General features: G+C 43.9%; 1 protein-coding gene across 1 annotated transcript in view; it reads left to right on the plus strand.

Annotated features, from left to right (window-relative positions):
• The window catches only part of Sdha (succinate dehydrogenase complex flavoprotein subunit A), a 36,185-nt gene that overhangs the window by 3,634 nt on the left and 14,200 nt on the right, over positions 1–18,351 (plus strand). Inside the window, exons 2-10 of the mRNA XM_070042101.1 lie at positions 839–925; positions 2,670–2,831; positions 5,087–5,230; positions 5,580–5,744; positions 7,675–7,823; positions 9,909–10,033; positions 12,215–12,383; positions 14,928–15,123; positions 15,706–15,877. Coding sequence (XP_069898202.1) covers positions 839–925; positions 2,670–2,831; positions 5,087–5,230; positions 5,580–5,744; positions 7,675–7,823; positions 9,909–10,033; positions 12,215–12,383; positions 14,928–15,123; positions 15,706–15,877 — 1,369 coding nt within the window. The remainder of the gene's footprint in view (positions 1–838; positions 926–2,669; positions 2,832–5,086; positions 5,231–5,579; positions 5,745–7,674; positions 7,824–9,908; positions 10,034–12,214; positions 12,384–14,927; positions 15,124–15,705; positions 15,878–18,351) is intronic.

The raw sequence follows: 18,351 nt of genomic DNA on the forward strand, positions 1-18,351 counted from the left end.
TTCCCAGCCCTCCTTTTTTTTTTTTTTTTAATTTTACTTTGTACCTGTCCTCGGGCTTGAACTCAGGACCTGGGCACTCCTTGAAATTTTTTGCTCAAGACTAGGGCTCTGCCATTAGAGCCACATCTCCACTTTTGGCTTTTTTTCTTGTTGTGGTTAAGTGGAGATGAGAGTTTCACAGACTTACCTGCCTGGGAAATTCTCAAACGAGAATATCGTTATTATTATTAAGCTAAATGTTTTCTGCTGTGTTTACTTTTTCTTCCTAATTCTTTTCCATGTTTCCCTGTTACAAAAAAATGATAGTTTCTCTTAAAAAAATTTAGACTTAATAAATGACTTAAAATGAGTTTTATTTAAAGGCAGAAATTGGGTTAATTTTGGGCTCTTCCAAGATCTAAAGTCTCCCATGGGAGCCGAAGAGATAGCTTAGAGGCATTTTAACAGTGACTGCAAGACCTCAAGGATTTTAAAACTCTAGCTTGGAAAGAGCTAGGATTGAGTCAGTAAAAAAATGTTTCATTGTTTGCAAAACTACCACATAGCACACACAATATGGACATTTTTCCTGTTCTCTGCTGTATACTGTATATTAAGAGTATGGAGAGATAACATTGATAAGAACTTTCCTGGACCACCAGGGTGGGGTAGGGAAGAGAGCCTGGGCTTGAACCCTTGTCCCCTTGAGTCTGCCCTTCAGAGTGAAGTAGACGGTCCACGGTAAAGTTTGTAGAAGAATGAGAACAACTAGGTACAAAAGACGAGCAGTTTAGAAAGAAAACCCTTAACTCTCCATTTTAACTTTTTCGAGACCCTGATACCATCTTTGTCTCAACAGTGGCCAAGAGCTTTCCAAACACGGGTCCGAGGCTTTCACTTCACCGTTGGTGGGAGTAAGAGGGCATCTGCTAAAGTTTCGGATGGAGTAAGTTCATCACTCTTTGTTCCATTTTAAATACCTCTCATGACTTTAGAAGGGTAATAGTCTGTGCCAGTTTATTATAATGAGGTTCTGTGGCATTGATGGCGAGCTCAAATTATTTATAGTGTAAAGTACTCAGTTGTGAGGGAAGGTGTAATGATACATGCCTGTAATACAGACTACTCAGGGTGTAGAGACAGAATCACAGTTTGAGAACAGCTTGGCCCAGTTAGCATAAAACTCTGAAAACAAACTAAAGAGCAAAAAGATTAGAGCCATGGCTCAAGTGGTAGAGTGTTGAGGCTCTGAGTTCAACCTCCAGTATTACAAGTCAAAATAGCAGTAGGACCTGGAGGATGCAGGTTCACAGCCAGCCCAGGCAGGAATGTCCTGAAGACTCTCATGTCCAGCTAACCAGCAAAATGCCAGACTGGATATGTGGCTCAAGTGGTACAGTGCCAGTCATGAGCAAGTGTACCGCGTGAGTGCTAGAACCTGAGTTCTCAATCAGGCCCTGGTACAGGCACACAGATAGTTTTTTGCTGTTAGCTGTGAATCTGTAGACTAGATTCAAGTTTAAATCAAATGAAGTAACAGTGAGAAACAAATGAACTGTATTTGTTGTGATGGAGGTAGAATTCCTAGTCAAAATAATATTTATGTAGCCATTGGAGTGTGGGTTCTGAATTTAGTGTGCCTGTTCTGTTTTCTACTTTAAAAAACAAAACTTTTTTTTTCTTTTGTCAGTCATAGGGCCTGGACGCTGTCCCTCAGCTCTTCAGCTCAAGGCTAGCACTCTACCACTTGAGCCACAGCGCCACTTCTGGTTTTCTGAGTGCTTTATTGAAGTTAAAAGTCTCTTGGCCTTTCTTGCCCAGGCTGGCTTTGAACCATGATCCTCAGATCTCAGCCTCCTGAGTAGCTAGGATGACAGGCATGAGCCACTGGTGCCCAGCAACACCAAATTTTATACTAGTTCTTGAGTTCTTATCGAACCCAAGTAGTTTCTGGACAATGCTTGGCTTCTCAGTTATAAATCAGACCCTCAAACATAGACATGAAATGAGGTAGTTGTCTATAATCAGGTGTACTGGAATGTTTATCTAAATGAAAGCAACATCATGCTATTTTTATGAGGAACTTGTGGATCACAGGTACAGAAGTGCTGTCTATTATAAGGTTAGGCTTATGTAAACATATGGATGTGGATAGTGACATAGGAAGAGAAAAGGGGTGAAAATGATACTTGGAAAGACACCCCTATTTAGAGCAGTTATGCATTGTTTTACTTCTACACTTCCCTGCTTTGGTAGCAGAGTAGACAGATTGGGGTCTTAGTGGGTTTAAGCATTCTCAAAAATTGAGTATACAGAGTCTCAGCTAATGGTAAGTTTCCTGATTGTGTGATAGAACCTCTCTGGTTCATACAGTCTGGTTGTTTCCCTGCCATATTTGACATCAAATCAGTGTGTTAAGTACATGCCCTCTGCATAGCAGCTGCTCTTTTACCAAGGTCAGATGTGTAGCTAGCAGTGGAATTTCCTTTTCCAGATCTCTACTCAGTACCCGGTAGTTGATCAGGAGTTAACTATTGTCTTATCATTTACCGAGATCAGATGTGCAGCTAACAGTGGAATTTCCTTTTCCAGATCTCTACTCAGTACCCGGTAGTTAATCATGAGTTAACTGTTGTCTTACCATTTACCAAGGTCAGATGTACAGCTAACAGTGGAATTTCCTTTTCCAGATCTCCACTCAGTACCCGGTAGTAGATCACGAGTTTGATGCAGTGGTGGTCGGTGCTGGAGGGGCAGGCTTGCGAGCTGCTTTTGGCCTTTCAGAGGCAGGGTTTAATACTGCCTGCCTTACAAAGCTTTTTCCTACCCGGTCACACACTGTCGCAGCTCAGGTAAGAAAGAGCCCTCAGTCAATGTTTCTCCTGCTGAGGGGCCCTACAGTGAAGCTCACCCATTCTAACTTTGGGGTCACTGCTTGGAATCTCTTCTTAGGAGCCTTGGAGGTGCTGGAGCCTCCTTGTCACTCTCAAACGAATCTACTGTTCTACTGTCCCACTTCATTCTCTGCTTCATACTCCCATTATGATTTGGTTTCCTCCAGACTACTTACTTGCACAGGGTAGGCCTTTTTGTTTAGTGTTGTTTATTTAAAAAAACAAAACTAAGTGAGATAATAGACTTAACAGGAAGAAAGAATTGTTTTTGTTTTGTTTTGTTTTGTTTGGGTCTGGTCATGGGGCCTGAACTCTGGGCCTGGGCACTGTCCCTCAGCTCTGCAGCTCAAGGCTAGCGCTCTACCACTTGAGCCACAGCGATACTTTCAGCTTTTTTCTTTTTGCTTATGTGATGCTGAGGAATTGAACCCAGGGCCTCAGGCATGCAAGGCAAGCGCTCTACCACTGAGCCACCTTCTCAGCCCGAAAGAATTGTTTTGATTCAAGGTTTCAGAGGTCTTAATCCTTTTAGTCTACAGTAGTTTAACCATGTGGCTTTGGACCTGAGGTAGTGCGGTACATCGTGGCAGTAACATTCAACCAAGGAGACCGTTTACTTCATGGTAACCAGGAAGCAAAGGAGCAGGGACTAAGGTACCAGAATCCCCTCAGGGCCATCTTTCCAATGTCCTGACTTCTACAGTGCTTTATACCATGACTCAGTAGTACCATGGGCTAGAGAGCAAACCTTTAATTCATGGACCTTTGGGAGACGCTTTGGATCTGCTTTGTAGTACCTGGTACAGAATGGGTGGCAATGAGTTCTGATGATAGTATTGGTATTAGGATAAAAATTCAAACAGACCAATCCCTGGTCTTCAACACTGTCCATTTAGAAGCAAAAAGTAATGTGAGAAAAAGTATAATGATTTTGTATATTGTTCTTTGAATCTAGGGTCACTGTAGGTATCACCAAGCTTTTATATGTAGCAACATTATGTTTTACTGCTTTTCCTACTATGTGGGGTGTTTTTTCTCATAAAGGTCAAGATGGCTTCTGAACACAAAAGGGATGGGAGAAGGGAAAGAAAAGAACTGGGCAATTCTATTGTCACAGGTTTTTAGCTTTATGCTAATGACCCAATAAGAAGATAGTGTAAGAGGGAATACTAAGGAACAGCAACTAAGAAAGGAAGAAATTTAGCTTGGGTCTACCCGACTCAAAAGTTATAATTTAACAACAGTTGGTAAAGAGAAAAGGAAGTTAGAAGATAGCTGTAAGAAATGCCCAAGGTGGAGTACTGTATTAAAGGTTTATTTAACTCGTAGTCTGGGTGTCGAGACTGGGCAGCCTAAGCATATGACCTCTGTTGAGGGCTCCGTAGGATGTGTCACACATGGCGGGCGGATGGCATCATGGTGAGAGCGTGGGAGAAGAAAAGGTCACATAGCCAGAAAAGGAGCCAGGCACCAGATGGAGCCATTTGTGGTCTTTTACAGCAACATTTTCCCAAGAGCTAACCAGAGTCCTAGTAGAAATAAAGTCTTGACAAGGTATGCCCCAAAGACCTAACATCCTTTGAATGTGTCACACTAGGAACCCTGCCTCTTAACACACAAACCTAGGAAGTCATACTCAAATCATATCCAGGTGCTTTTTTAAACAAAGATTAAATCGCAAAGATTAAAGAAGTTGGAATTTACATTATGGAAGAAGAGGCTGAGAATTAAATTTGTCTCTGTATCTGCTATATTCTTTGACTATGAGGGTAACAATGGAATCATATCTTCATACAGCTGAAGGAGGTAAGGATTGGGGGATTTGACTCTGTGCTAGGATGCGAAGTGTTTCTTGTTTTTAATACATGCCCACAAGTGCCATCAAGAACATTTTGCCATAAAGTTGCCCAACTGATGTGTTGAGTACTATTATGTGCCTAGCTAGGTAAGTAATGGGGAAGTTATGTGCATTCTTTCCCCAGTCCTCCGTTTGCCTTAGAAATGAGTGTCACCTCTATCACAGAGACTCCATCATCCAGCTACTCTGGAAAAGAGTCATGACTCAAGTGCTGTGCTATCCTACTGCTCCATAGCCTTCAAGGAAAGTTACTGCATAGGGAGTTGTCTCTGATCAGGTCCCAGGGAGCAGAGGCGTCAAAAGGGATGATAAGGGATCCCTCTTCAGTTGTGTAAGCAGTGCATGGTGTTTCCAGGGAGGGATCAATGCTGCTCTGGGGAACATGGAAGAAGACAACTGGAGATGGCATTTCTACGACACTGTGAAGGGCTCTGATTGGCTGGGGGACCAGGACGCCATCCACTACATGACAGAGCAGGCCCCTGCGTCTGTGGTTGAGGTAACAGGAAGCTGTTGGGTCCTTTTGTGCATAGTCTGCTTCTAATAACACAAGAAGTACTGGGAAAATTTCGAGGGTTGAGGATGTGGCTCAGTGGTAGAGCAGTTGCCCAGAATGCACGGGATCCTGATCCCTGGTAAAGGATTGAGGCGGTGTGGTCAGCCAAAAGAATGGCAATGAGCCAAACCGACCACATTCTTTTCCTACAGCTGTTCAGTTCATTTAGCCTGTAAACTAAATGGTGGATGTTTTTCATAGAATGTATTAGCATGGGGTTTGCAGATTGAGATTTTGCCACAAATACTTTCACTTATGGTAATAATACTTTCTGTTTTTGTGTGTTGTACAGCTTGAAAATTATGGGATGCCATTTAGCAGAACCGAAGAGGGGAAGATTTATCAGCGTGCATTTGGTGGACAAAGCCTCAAGTTTGGGAAAGGTGGACAGGCCCACCGGTGCTGCTGTGTGGCTGATCGCACAGGCCACTCGCTCTTGCACACCTTATATGGAAGGGTGAGGCTTCCTGGGGGGTTTGCAGGAGGTAGAACATGCCAGTTGAGCAAGAATGGTCCTGAATAGGAAGGAGTCAGCTGTGAGTTGCTTACAAAGCAATCAAATAGCTTTGCAAGACACGTATACTAGTTTTAATAAGAAAATATTTAACAGATACTATGATGGTTGTTGTTACGGCTATATGTTATTTCTATCTTACAAAGTTGAATTGGTAGTTACTGTATACCAGCTTGAATTTACAGCCTGTCACACACCATATATAAGAATAAAGCAAGTCATTTTGCCAGGCATCAGTGGGCCATTCCTATAATCCTAGCTACTCAGCAGGCTGAGATATGAGGATCAAGGTTCAAATCAGATGGAGCGAGAAAGTCTGTGAGACTGTTATCTCCAGTTAACCACCAAAAAGCTGGAAATGGCACTGTGGCTCAAAATGGTAGAATATGAGCCTTGAGCACAAAGCTTCAGGGACAGTGCCCATATCTGAGTTCAAGCCCCTGGAGCAGCACAAAAACAAGAGTAGAGCAAAAATTTAAAGGCTCTTTTACCATCTTTGAGTTACTGAATTGATTGATTTTATTACAACTTTAAAACTGGATTTAAAGCCAGGCACTGATGGCTTATGCCTGTAATCGTGGCTACTAGGAAGTTGAGATCTGAGCATTGAGGTTTGAAGCCAGCCCAGGCAGGAAGGTGTGTGAGACGTTTACCTTCAGTTAACCACCAAAAACCAGAAGTGAAGCTGTAACTCAAAGTGGTAGAGCACTAAAGCTCAAGGATAGCACCTAAGCCCCAAGTTCAAGCCCTATGACCAACCAAAAAACACCAAACAAACATAAAAACCACAACTGGACTAAGACTTGAGGGATAATAGTCACTGGATAAACAAGATCCGCTTCAAAGCGGCAGATACCTGTGATCCTGAACTCTGAATTTTCTTCAAGTGGGCAAAAGCAGGTGAAGAATTAGCAAATGTTGGAACATCGGTGGCTTTTCTATGACTTAAGTGCATTTATAGGTGTGCAATAGAGTCTGCCTATCCTACAGCTGTCCCTGGGGGCTGGCCCTGGCTCCTGAGAGCCACTTGAATTTTCTGTGGGGTCTCTCAGAACTAGCCCAGGTGGTGCTGGATCTCTGTGGGTATAGAAATGTGTTGATCTACACTGTCTAGTTGGCCAGCCACCAGACACATGTGGTCACTGCAGATGTTCTGGGTGACTAGGGAGCTGGATGAAATGGCCACATGTGGATAGCCCCCCTGGTCTGAGTCATGATTCCATGGGACCTTGTTCTGCCTCTGATGCCACATTCAAGGGCATCCAGTGCTACACACTGCTACCAAGATCCTGCTAAGGTTAAGAGGTACATTGCCAGCTGGGCACCAGTGGCTCATGCCTGTCATCTCACGAGGCTGAGATCTGAGGATCACAGTTCAAAGCCAGCCTGGGCAGGAATGTCCGTGAGACTATCACTAATTAACCACCAGAAAACTGGAAGTGGCGAGGTGGCTCAAGTAGTAGAGTGCTTGCCTTGAGCTGAAGAGCTGAGGGACGGCCGAGTTCAAGCCCTACCACTGGGGCGAGGGGTTGGGGGGAGGTACATTACCAAAATATGAGTGAGTCAGATTTTGTTGCCTTTTTCCTCAGGGTGTGTTGGTGTGTGTTACATTGTTTGCATGATATATGTTTATTGCTGAATGTAGATTGCTTTTTTGTGCTCTTGTATTGTTATTTGACACTGATGCTGATGTGAGTTGTAGCTTGTGATTCCATTTCAAATCCGATATTATTTCATTTGTCATCATTTATTAACAGAACTGAACTAAAGTTGTGTAAGCTTCTCAAATGGTTTAGTCATTCATATACTAAATCTTTATTGGTTTAACAATTACCATAAGCGCAGCTTAAAATAGGTGATCCCTTTCTTGTAGTCTCTGCGATATGACACCAGCTATTTTGTGGAGTATTTTGCCTTGGATCTCCTGATGGAAAACGGGGAGTGCCGTGGTGTGATCGCACTGTGTATAGAGGATGGGTCCATACATCGTATAAGAGCAAAGAACACTGTTATTGCTACTGGGTAGGAAAAGCTAACTTTTATTGTAGTTTAAAGCATGCTCATTGCCATGTATTAGTATTATTTATAGTACTGTTCATAATTACCATGACAAGGAATTTTATTAGTGAGACTTCACATCCCTGTGATCAAGGGAACAGAGATTTGCTTTAGCTTATGGTTTCAGAAGGGTCAGTCTATGATTACTTGGCCTCATGTTCTTGGGGTGAGAGCAAGGGGTAGAAGTAGCTCTTTATCTCCTGTTGATAGAAAATAGAATAAAAGAGAGGAGCCTTGGACAAGATACAGCCACTACAGACTTGCTTCCAGTGACCTTCCTCCAACTAGGCCCTACCTCCTAAAATTTCCAGAACCTCCCCAAATAGTGCTATCAGTTTGGAAAAAAACATTCAGTACATGAGCCTGTCAGAGATATTTCTTTTTTTTTTTTTTTTTTTGTCAGTTGTGGGGCTTGAACTCTGGGTCTGGGTGCTGCTCCTCAGCTCTTCAGCTCAAGGCTAGTGCTCTACCACTTGAGCCACAGTGCCACTTGTGGTTTTCTAGTGGTTTGTTGGCAATAAGAGTCATATAGACTTTACTGCCTGGGCTGGCTTTAAACCATTATCCTCAGATCTCAGCCTCCTTAGTAGCTAGGATTACAGGCGTGAGCCGCTAGCACCTGGCTCAGAGATACTTCATTGTGGACAAACCTATGTCTGTGTTGATGAGTAAAGAAAATGCAGCACAATTAAGCTGTGCAATATTATTTAGCCATAATTTTTATTTTTTAAATTGTTATTATAAAGGTTATATACGAGTTACAGCTACCTAAGTCATGTAATGAGTACATTTATTTTTGGACAGTGTCACTCTCTCCCAGATTTTCCCTCCTGTCGCCACCCACAAATTGTAAAGTTCATTTTCAATATAGTGACAACATGCATATACCTGAAGGACATTATCCTAAATGAAATAGGCATAGAAAGACCAATACTGTATGACTTCACTTAGCGAGTAGACTCTAAAATACTCAAACTAAGAAACCAGCTAGTAAAAGGATGATTAGGAGCCAGGCACTAGTGGCTCACACCTGTAATCCTATCCTGTAATCTCAGGAGGTTGAGATCTGAGAATTGAGGTTCAAAGCCAGCCCGCGCAGGAAAGTCCATGAGACTCTTATCTCCAATAAACCATTAGGAAACCAGAAGTGGTGTTGTAGCTCAAGTGGTAGAATATTCACCTTGAGTTGAAGAGCGTAGGGACAGCGCCCAAGCCCAGAGTTCAAGCCCCACGGCCAATCAAAAAAAAAAAAAGATTAGGAAGAGGTTGGTTACAAGTACAACTTAGAGTCATAAATTCTGAGAGCTAATAATCAATGTGCATACTATAATAGTAATGCTATAAACATTTGCTGAGAGTATAGGTTAAGTCTCTACATGACAAAAAAAAGAATATCTGAGCCGGGCACCAGTGGCTCACGCCTGTTATCCTAGCTGCTCAGGAGGCTGAGATCTGAGGATCGCCATTCAAAGCCAGCCTGGACAGGAAAGTCTGTGAGACTCTTATCTCCAGTAGACCACCAGAAAACTGGAAGTGGCGCTGTGGCTTAAGTAGTAGAACACTTGCCTTGAGCTGAAGATCTCAGGGACAGTACCCAGGCCCAGAGTTCAAGTCTTACAACCAACAAAAAAAGAATAATTATCTGCTGTGATAGATGTGTTAATTAACTTAATTATAGTAATTAGTTCATCGGATTATGTTGTGCACCTGGCATGTGTATAATTTTTAGTTATATTCAGTAAAAAGTGGAGGAGTAATCCATAAACATGAAAGAAATTCACTATAAAAGTAATACCTGATTATCAGGGAAACCAAGTATCACAGAGCATTGAAAAACAAGCATCCTGTTTCTGCTCACTTTTGCTCATCCTAGGGTAGCAGTATTACAGACAGTGCATCCCGGTGTTGACTGTGGTATGTCTATGATGTAGGTGTACATGCAAACGTGGCCTGGAAGACGGTGCCTTTAAGGCTGTGTGTTCTGTGGTTCTGTGGGCTGGGAGGTCCTAGGATGGTTACTCTGTGCTCATTGTGTTCTGTTGTCTCCAGAGGTTACGGGAGGACCTACTTCAGTTGCACATCTGCCCACACTAGCACCGGAGATGGCACAGCCATGATTACCAGGGCTGGCTTGCCTTGCCAGGACTTGGAGTTCATTCAGTTCCACCCCACAGGTAGGACAGTGTGCCTGTCTGGCTCACAGAAGAGTATTTCAAGCACATGGTACCTGTTTAGTGCTCCTTAGTTTCCAGCACTAACACTTTTAATTATGGAGTTCTTATTCCTTGTGTCCCCTAGGTTTTCCCTTGGCTCCTGGAAGGTAGTTTTGGGCAGATTTGATTTCCCAGGAGAGGGTCAGGACCCCATGGTAAGGGGCTGAGTTGCCAGATGGCACTCCGCCTGATTGTAGGATTAAAGGTTGGGCATTTAGAGTGAGAAAGGAGGAAGGAGCTGTAGCTCATGTAGCATGTTTGCCTTGACAAAAGAGCTCAGGGACAGCGCCCAGACCTGAGTTCAAGCCCCCCAAACAACAACAACAAAAAGTAAAGAAACCGGGCTGGGAAGGTGGCTCAGTGGTAGAGCACTTGCCTTGCATGCTCGAGGCCCTGGGTTCGATTCCTCAGCACCACATGAGAAAAAAGCCGGAAGTGGCGCTGTGGCTCAAGTGGTAGAGTGCTAGCCTTGAGCTGAAGAGCTGGGGGACAGCGCCCAGGCCCTGAGTTCAGGCCCCACGACCGGACCCCCCCCAAAAAAGTAAAAAAACCATAATGGCTAGGATGAGAAAGGAGTTAGTTGTGGGATAGGTGAGGTTGTCAAACAGTGGGGACAGAAATGCAAGATCAAATGCTTTACAAAAAAGAATGAGGGGCTGGGAAGGTGGCTCAGTGGTAGAGTGCTTGCCTTGCATGCATGAGGCCCTGGGTTCAATTCCTCAGCACCACATAAGCAGAAAAAGCCAGAAGTGGTGCTGTGGCTCAAGTGGTAGAGCGCTCGCCTTGACCTGAAGAACTGAGGGACAGCACCTAGGCCCAGAGTTCAAGACCCATGACTGACCAAAAAAAAAAAAGAATGAAAACTGAGAAGCGGCTTTGTTGGCTTTTTAAAAAAAATCCCATTTAAATGTCACTAAGCCTCCAGATCCTTTCTATTGTATGCTGTGTTTGGAGCTGCATTTCATAAGTTCTTTCACAGTGTTTGAGAAATAAACTACCCTGAAGAATGTAACTGAAACTAGGAAAGAAAAAAAGCTGATGCAATGCAAGAATTTGCCTTTCTTTCTTCCTTTCTTTCCTTCTTCCTTTTTTACTTCTTCCTTTCTTTCCTTCTTTCTTTCTTTCCATTTTAAAGCGTGTAACGTTACAGCATACTGCAGAAAATTGTAGATTTCACATCCGTTTATTTTATTATTTGCCTCTTCTGTTAAAATTCAGTAGTTGGCATTGAGGGACACAAAATCCTGGTTAAGAGTGCAGACTTAACCATACTGCCTGGATATTTTGCCAGTTATATGAACTTGACAGGTGTCTAAGCTTTAATTTGCTTGTCTGTAAGGGTGGGATGGTATTATCTAGAGCCATTGTAGGGAACTTACCTGAATATAGTATTAACTATAACCATAATAATTACTCTCCTTTTTAGTACTGGGGCACTTTACTTAGACATCCCAAGTTCATTCTTGCCTGAAGCATTTGACACAGTTTCATGGTATAAACCTATGTTCAGAAATTGAAAATAGATGGGCTGGGAAGGTGGCTCAGTGGTAGAGTGCTTGCCTTGCATGCCTGAGGCCCTGGGTTCGATTCCTTAGCACCACATAAGCAAAAAGAAAAAAGCCGGAAGTGGCACTGTGGCTCAAGTGGTAGAGCACTAGCCTTGAGCTGAAGAGCTGAGGGACAGCACCCAGGCCCAGAGTTCAGGACCCACGACCAGACCACCCCCCCCCCCAAAAAAAAAGAAAAAGAAATTGAAAATAGAGACCTTGCGCATACATGAGGGAGGAGCCTTCTCACTGGGTGATGCTACTCTTTCTAAACCTGTTTTGCACTTTATGTGTGTCAATGCTGCTTGATTTCCACACTTCTTACCATTGACTTTTCTGTTGAGTATAATACCTTTTGTGTACCCTTTTCTTTCCTCCAGAATAGTCTTTAAAAAGGATTAAAGCTGGGTGCTGATGGCTCACCCTTGCAATTCTAGTTACTCAGAAGGCTGAGATCTGAGGATCACAGTTTGAAGCTAGCCTGGGTTGGAAACTGTGAGACTCTTACCCCCACTGATCCACCAAAAAGCCAGAAATAGAGCTGTACTTAGTGATTCCTTACATAGAGGTGTTTAATGACGCAGATTTTTTGCAGGCATATATGGCGCTGGCTGTCTTATCACAGAAGGATGCCGTGGAGAAGGAGGAATCCTCATTAACAGTCAGGGTGAAAGATTCATGGAGAGATACGCCCCTGTTGCAAAGGACCTTGCATCCAGAGATGTGGTATCTCGGTCCATGACCGTGGAGATCCGTGAGGGAAGGTTTGTGTTACCCGTCTCCGGAGCTGTGTGATGATGTGCAGACAGGCACCTTCAAATTCTCTTTTCTACAGTTCTCTAGTGGCTGTTGGTCAAGCCTACCTTTTAATATTGGGGCTCTTGTTGCTTCTGAGTTGTAGTGTACTCTCCTTTCTCTGCCCTTGCAGGAAGGCACCTAATGATAAAGTTACAGCTATCTGATATCCCCTGGTTGTTCCTAAAGACCAACATTTTAAGAATGTCACATTCTTTTGTGTCGGTGTTGGTATAAGAGTTCAGTGTGATAGGCATTCAGTATGGAGAGAGAAATACACACACCCAGCCTGATGTTTTCACATGAGTCTTAGGAGCTGTGTTATATCATTTAATACCTACTGATGTCTTGGCAACCTTAAGGGCATGTACACTTTTTATTTTTCCAGTCATGGGGCTTGAACTCAGGGCCTGGGCACTGTCCTCAAACTTCTTTTTGCTCAAGGCTAGCGCTCTACCACTTGAGTCACAGTGCCACTTCTGGCTTTTTCTGTGTATATGATGCTGAGGAGTCAAACCCAGGGCTTCATGCATGCTAGGCAAGCACTCTACCACTAAGCCACATTTCCAGCCCCCAAGGCATGTACATTTAAAACTTTGCTGGTATGCCCTTTGTAGGCTTGAAGTTGTCATATAGAAAAAATGAGAGGGATATTGCTTAGTGGATGGCCAACAGACATATGAAGAAATGCTCAACCTCCCTAGCCATAAAAGAAATGCAAATCAAAACAACATTGAGATACCACCTCACCCCAGTTAGAATGGCTATTATCAAGAACTCTAAGAACAACAGATGCTGGAGGGGATGTGGACAGAAGGGAACCTTACTGCATTGTTGGTGGGAGTGTAAACTTGTTCAACCACTTTGGAAAGCAGTATGGAGGTTCCTCAAAAGACTCCACATAGAGCTCCCCTATGACCCAGCAATCCCACTTTTGGGCATTTACCCAAATGATCCCAGACAAGGCCACACTAAAGCTATCAGCACGACTATGTTTATTGCAGCATTATTTACCATAGCTAAGATATGGAACCAACCCAGATGCCCCTCAGTAGATGAATGGATCAAGAAAATGTGGTATATATACACAATGGAATTCTATGCCTCTGTCAGAAAAAATGACATTGCCCCATTTGTTAGGAAATGGAAAGACTTGGAAAAAATTATATTACGTGAAGTAAGCCAGGCCCAAAGAAATTTAGGTCCCATGGTTTCCCTTACTTGCAATAACTAATATATGTCTGAGTCAAGCAGAAAAGGTCAAATAATTTGATGTTAGGGAAATGAACCCTAAGATAAGTATTCAAATATTATTTCTTTGTTGCTTTGTATGTCTCTCTCCAATGGTACTCCTGCTTTCACTGTATTTGAGGTTGGTATAATTTGTGGAGGGGAAGGGAAAAAACATCATTTAAATAGGGATACAGGTGGATCCATTGCAGCAATGAGATGTACAAGTCGTTATGTGGAAAAACGAACTTTACAACTTTGGTGGGAGGGGGAGTGGGAGGAGGGGAGGTGCAGGGGATAGGATGGGAAGGGGAAACAAAGGAGGAGGCTACAATGCTTGATAAGAAATGTACTCATTATCTTACCCATGTAATTGTAACCCCTCTATACAGTATTTTCACAATAAAAAATTAAAATTAAAAAGAAAAGAAAAGAAAAAGCCAGAAGTGGCTCAAGGGATAGAGTGCTCTAGCCTTGAGCAAGAGAAGCTCAGGGACAATACCCAGGCTCTGAGTTCCAGCCCCTGGCAAAAAAAAAAAAAGGAAGCTGGGTGTGGTAACATTAGTTCCTAATCATAGTGTTCAGGAGATGAAGGCAGGAAAATCATGAGTTCAAGGCCAACCTCAAGGAGACTTATCTCAAAAACAACAAAATGCCTCCTCCATCTCCCCCCCCCAAAAAAAAAATAGCAACTGGGGCCTGACAGCCCTTGGGCTGCAGCTCCCATGGGAGAGTACAAGGCCTTGGGTCTAACTCCAGTACCAGTGGTTTTGTGGAGGTACTTGGTATATCGGAGGTTTGTAATGCATTTACAAAGGAAGACAACAAGATGGGTGCTGGTGGCTCACAACTACAATCCTAGCTACTCAGGAGACTGAGATCTGAGGATCACGCTTCAAAGTCAGCCTGGGCAGGAAAGTCTGTGAAATCCTTTATTTCCAATTAACCACCAGAAAACCAGAAGTGGCGCTGTGGTCCAAGTGGTAGAGCACTAACCTTGAGCTGAAGAGCTGAGGGACCGTGCCCAGGCCATGAGTTCAAGCCACATGTCTGACACACAAAAAAAGGAAGACAACAAATAATGGTTCCCAAGTAAAGTTTTGTTCTTGAACGTGGCCCTGTCAGATCGTTTGGGCAGTTAGTAAACTGTACTCAATGAAAGAGCAGCCCATAAAGGAAGGGAATACTTTCCTCAGTATAAAATGTTGATGTTCATAGGATTCTAATGGTTTGAGTTTACGCACCACTGTTCTTTGCTTCATGTTATAATGCTCTGTTTGCAGAGGCTGTGGCCCTGAGAAAGATCACGTCTACCTGCAGTTGCATCATTTGCCTCCCGAACAGCTGGCCACACGCCTCCCTGGTATTTCAGAAACAGCCATGATCTTTGCTGGTGTGGATGTCACCAAGGAGCCCATCCCTGTCCTTCCCACTGTGCATTACAACATGGGCGGCATTCCCACCAACTACAAGGGACAGGTGATGGGACTGTTTTGGAAAAGACAGTTGTTTGGTAGTTTGCACGTACTATAAATTGTTGTTCCTGGAGGACAGAAGAAAACTTGGTTACATTCTGGCTCTATCAGAGATAGAATATTGTGCAGCCTTTCTACCTTTTCTGTATGGTCTCTTGTTAATTTCATAATGACTTGATGAACCAAGGGCCTTGACAGTTGGTGCCTGGGCTGGAATGCAGTTTGTATGTCAGTTTGTTCTGCTCTGGTTTCCTGATCCAGGCTGGGCATAGGGATTGTTCTTCTCTTTTCATAGAAGAACAGTGAGTAGAAGTCCTTCTTCTCCCCTGTGCTATTCCTTTCCCTACCATACTCCTTAACCCATGGCCTTCACAACGGAGAAGGTGGGGTGAAGCTCCAGAGAGCCTTGGACCTGGCATCCTGAAGTTGAGGGGTGTCAAGTGGATCTTTTGACCTCCTCTCACCAGAAAGTGTTCCCGAGCAAGGGTTTCTTCTGAGACAGGGAACAGTCTTCCTCCCCTTGAAGCACAGACAGTTGTGGCGGTATGGGCCACAACTTAACATTTTGCTTGAAATCTTCCTGCAGGTGCTGAAGCATGTGAACGGCCAGGACCAGATCGTGCCTGGTCTGTATGCCTGTGGAGAAGCTGCCTGTGCTTCAGTGCACGGTGCCAACCGGCTCGGGGCAAACTCCCTCTTGGACCTCGTTGTGTTTGGCCGGGCGTGTGCCCTGAGCATTGCAGAATCCTGCAGGCCTGGTATGTGTTCACTCCAAGACCCTTGGCTCTTTCAGGAGATGGAAAGCTTCAGAATCTAAATTTGTTGTGCAAAATTTAAGTAGTGGTCATAAAGGAAGTCTGGTTTTTTCCTCTAGAAGAGAGGGCACAAATCCAGAGCTTAGATGATGGCGATGTCAAGTCAAGTTGGGCTGGGTCTTAGCAATTCAGAAGGTAAGGGTTTGGGGACCAAAATTTGTTTAGTTAATTTATTTTTGTGCCAGAACTGGGGTTTGAACTACAGGCCTAGGCACTGTCTCTGAGCTTTTTTGCTCAAGGCTGATGCTTTCCCTTGAGCCACAGCTCCACTTCTGGCTCCTTTGTGGTTAATTGGAGGTAAGAGTCTTATAGACTTTTCCTGCCCAAACTGGCTTCTAATCACAATACTCAGATCTCAGCTTTGTGAGTAGCTAGGATTATAAGCGTGAGCCACCAATGCCCAGCTTGTTTATTATTTACAGTCATTTTGTTCTGCTTTTAAAAAATCACTAGTGGGCTAGGAAGGTGGCTTCGTGGTAGGAGGGCTTGTCTCGTATGCATGAGGCCCTGGGTTTGATTCCTCAGCACCACATAAGCAGAAAAAGCCGGAAGTGGTGCTGTGGCTCAAATGGTAGAGTACTAGCCTTGAGCTGAAGAGCTGAGGGACAGCACCCAGGCCCTGAGTTCAGGCCCTGTGACCAACAAAAAAAACCAAAAAACATAAAAAGAAATGTACTCAACACCTGATTTGTTTATCTGTTTATCACCTTATAATAACTTTTTTTTTTTTTTTTTGCCAGTCCTATGGCTTGAACTCAGGGTCTGGGCACTGTCCCTGAGCTTCTTTTTCTCAAGGCTAGCTCTCTATCACTTCAGCCACAAGCACCACTTATGGCTTTTTCTGTGTATATGGTACTGAGGAATTGAACCCAGAGCTTCATGCATGTTTGGCAAGCACTCTACCACTATGCCACCTTCCCAGCCGTATAATAACAATCTTAGGAACAAAAGAATATAGTTTCTTGGTTCTTACAGGTAAGTATGAACCTGTTTTGAAAAAGAACATAGCTAATTTTATTTTGTTTTCTGATGGTATTGGAGATCAGAACCAAGGTTTGTGCATGCTGACCAAGTGCTGTCCCACTGAGCTGCATCCCTTGCTTATTGAAGGCTCCTTCAGTGGCGCATGCCAGTAATCAATGGTGAGGATGAGGCAGGAGGATCCTTTGATTTGGGTGCACAAAACCCCGGCCTAGGTTCCCCCATACGGGCCACCAGAATGAAGGGACCCTTCACATCCATCCCAGGGGACCACACAGAGGCAGGCAGGCACAGGAGAAGGATTGTTATAAGGTTTATTAGAGGGGCCACATCTCCCCCAAGAGGGAGCACATGGCACCCGACCCTATCCAGGTAGCAGGAGAGTCTGGGGTAGGAAGTAAGGTAGGTGGGAGCTCAGGTGGGTCTAGGTAGAGAGAGGGAGGGGCCAGCTCTATGGTGGGAACTCTAGAGCTGGTAGGAGCTCAGGTCTTGGTGGACCTGAGGACCAAAGGTGGGCATAATTCTAATGTTTATTAGGGAAGAGATGCTGTAAGCCTGAATCATAATCCTCCACCTCTCAGTGATATAGTTTCAGCTGGTGTTTCTTATGACAGCTTAACATAATGCATACCACGTAAGAATTCCACATGCTAGAGTGTGGGTCTGCTTATATACATAGATAACACGTTACTGAGGGCTGATCATTCAAGAGCCTTTTTTATTTTATTTTTTTATTTTTTTGGTCGGTTGTGGGGCTTGAACTCTGGGCTTGGGCACCGTCCCTGCGCTCTTCAGCTCAAGGCGATCACTCTACCGCTTGAGCCACAGCTCCACTTCCAGTTTTCTAGTGTTTTATTGGAGATAAGAGTCTCATGGACTTTTCTGCCCGGGCTGGCTTTGAACTGAGATCCTCAGATCTCAGCCTCCTGAGTAGCTAGGATTATAGGGTGAGCCACTGGCGCCTGGCTCATCCAAGAGCCTTTAAGGTACCCTTAGTGTAGTTGCTTAGAATAGCATTGTGAAGGTGTCCTCAGGCAAAGGTGATGTCAGCTCTTCCACTCATTATTCTTTGCTGTTGACTGTGGAGCTTTAGTTTTGTAGTTTTCACAGACTAGCTCCAGTCTGGAGGCGGTATTGTTAGGCTGTGGAAATCATGATAGTCTTAACCAACTGGTTAAGTACCTAGAAAGAGTCAGGTAGTTAGGAGGTGGGTATATATTCACATTTCCCTGGACTGAGCCAGGGCAGGTCTTGATGTGTAGACAGCACCTGATCTATAGTGTCTTCCTTTGACCCTGAAGGTGATACTTGCGTCAGTTAGTAGCTCTGTACTTATTAACAGTTCATACTAATACCACTTCTCTCAGCAGAGTAGACAGTTAAAGATTCCCCTTCTTTGAAAGTTAAAAAAGTTTTAAAAGAATACTTTTAAGGGA

Source organism: Dipodomys merriami, unplaced genomic scaffold (assembly GCF_024711535.1).
Source record: "Dipodomys merriami isolate MVZ:Mamm:240054 unplaced genomic scaffold, mDipMer1.0.p SCAF_32, whole genome shotgun sequence".
NCBI classification, from domain to species: domain Eukaryota; kingdom Metazoa; phylum Chordata; class Mammalia; order Rodentia; family Heteromyidae; genus Dipodomys; species Dipodomys merriami.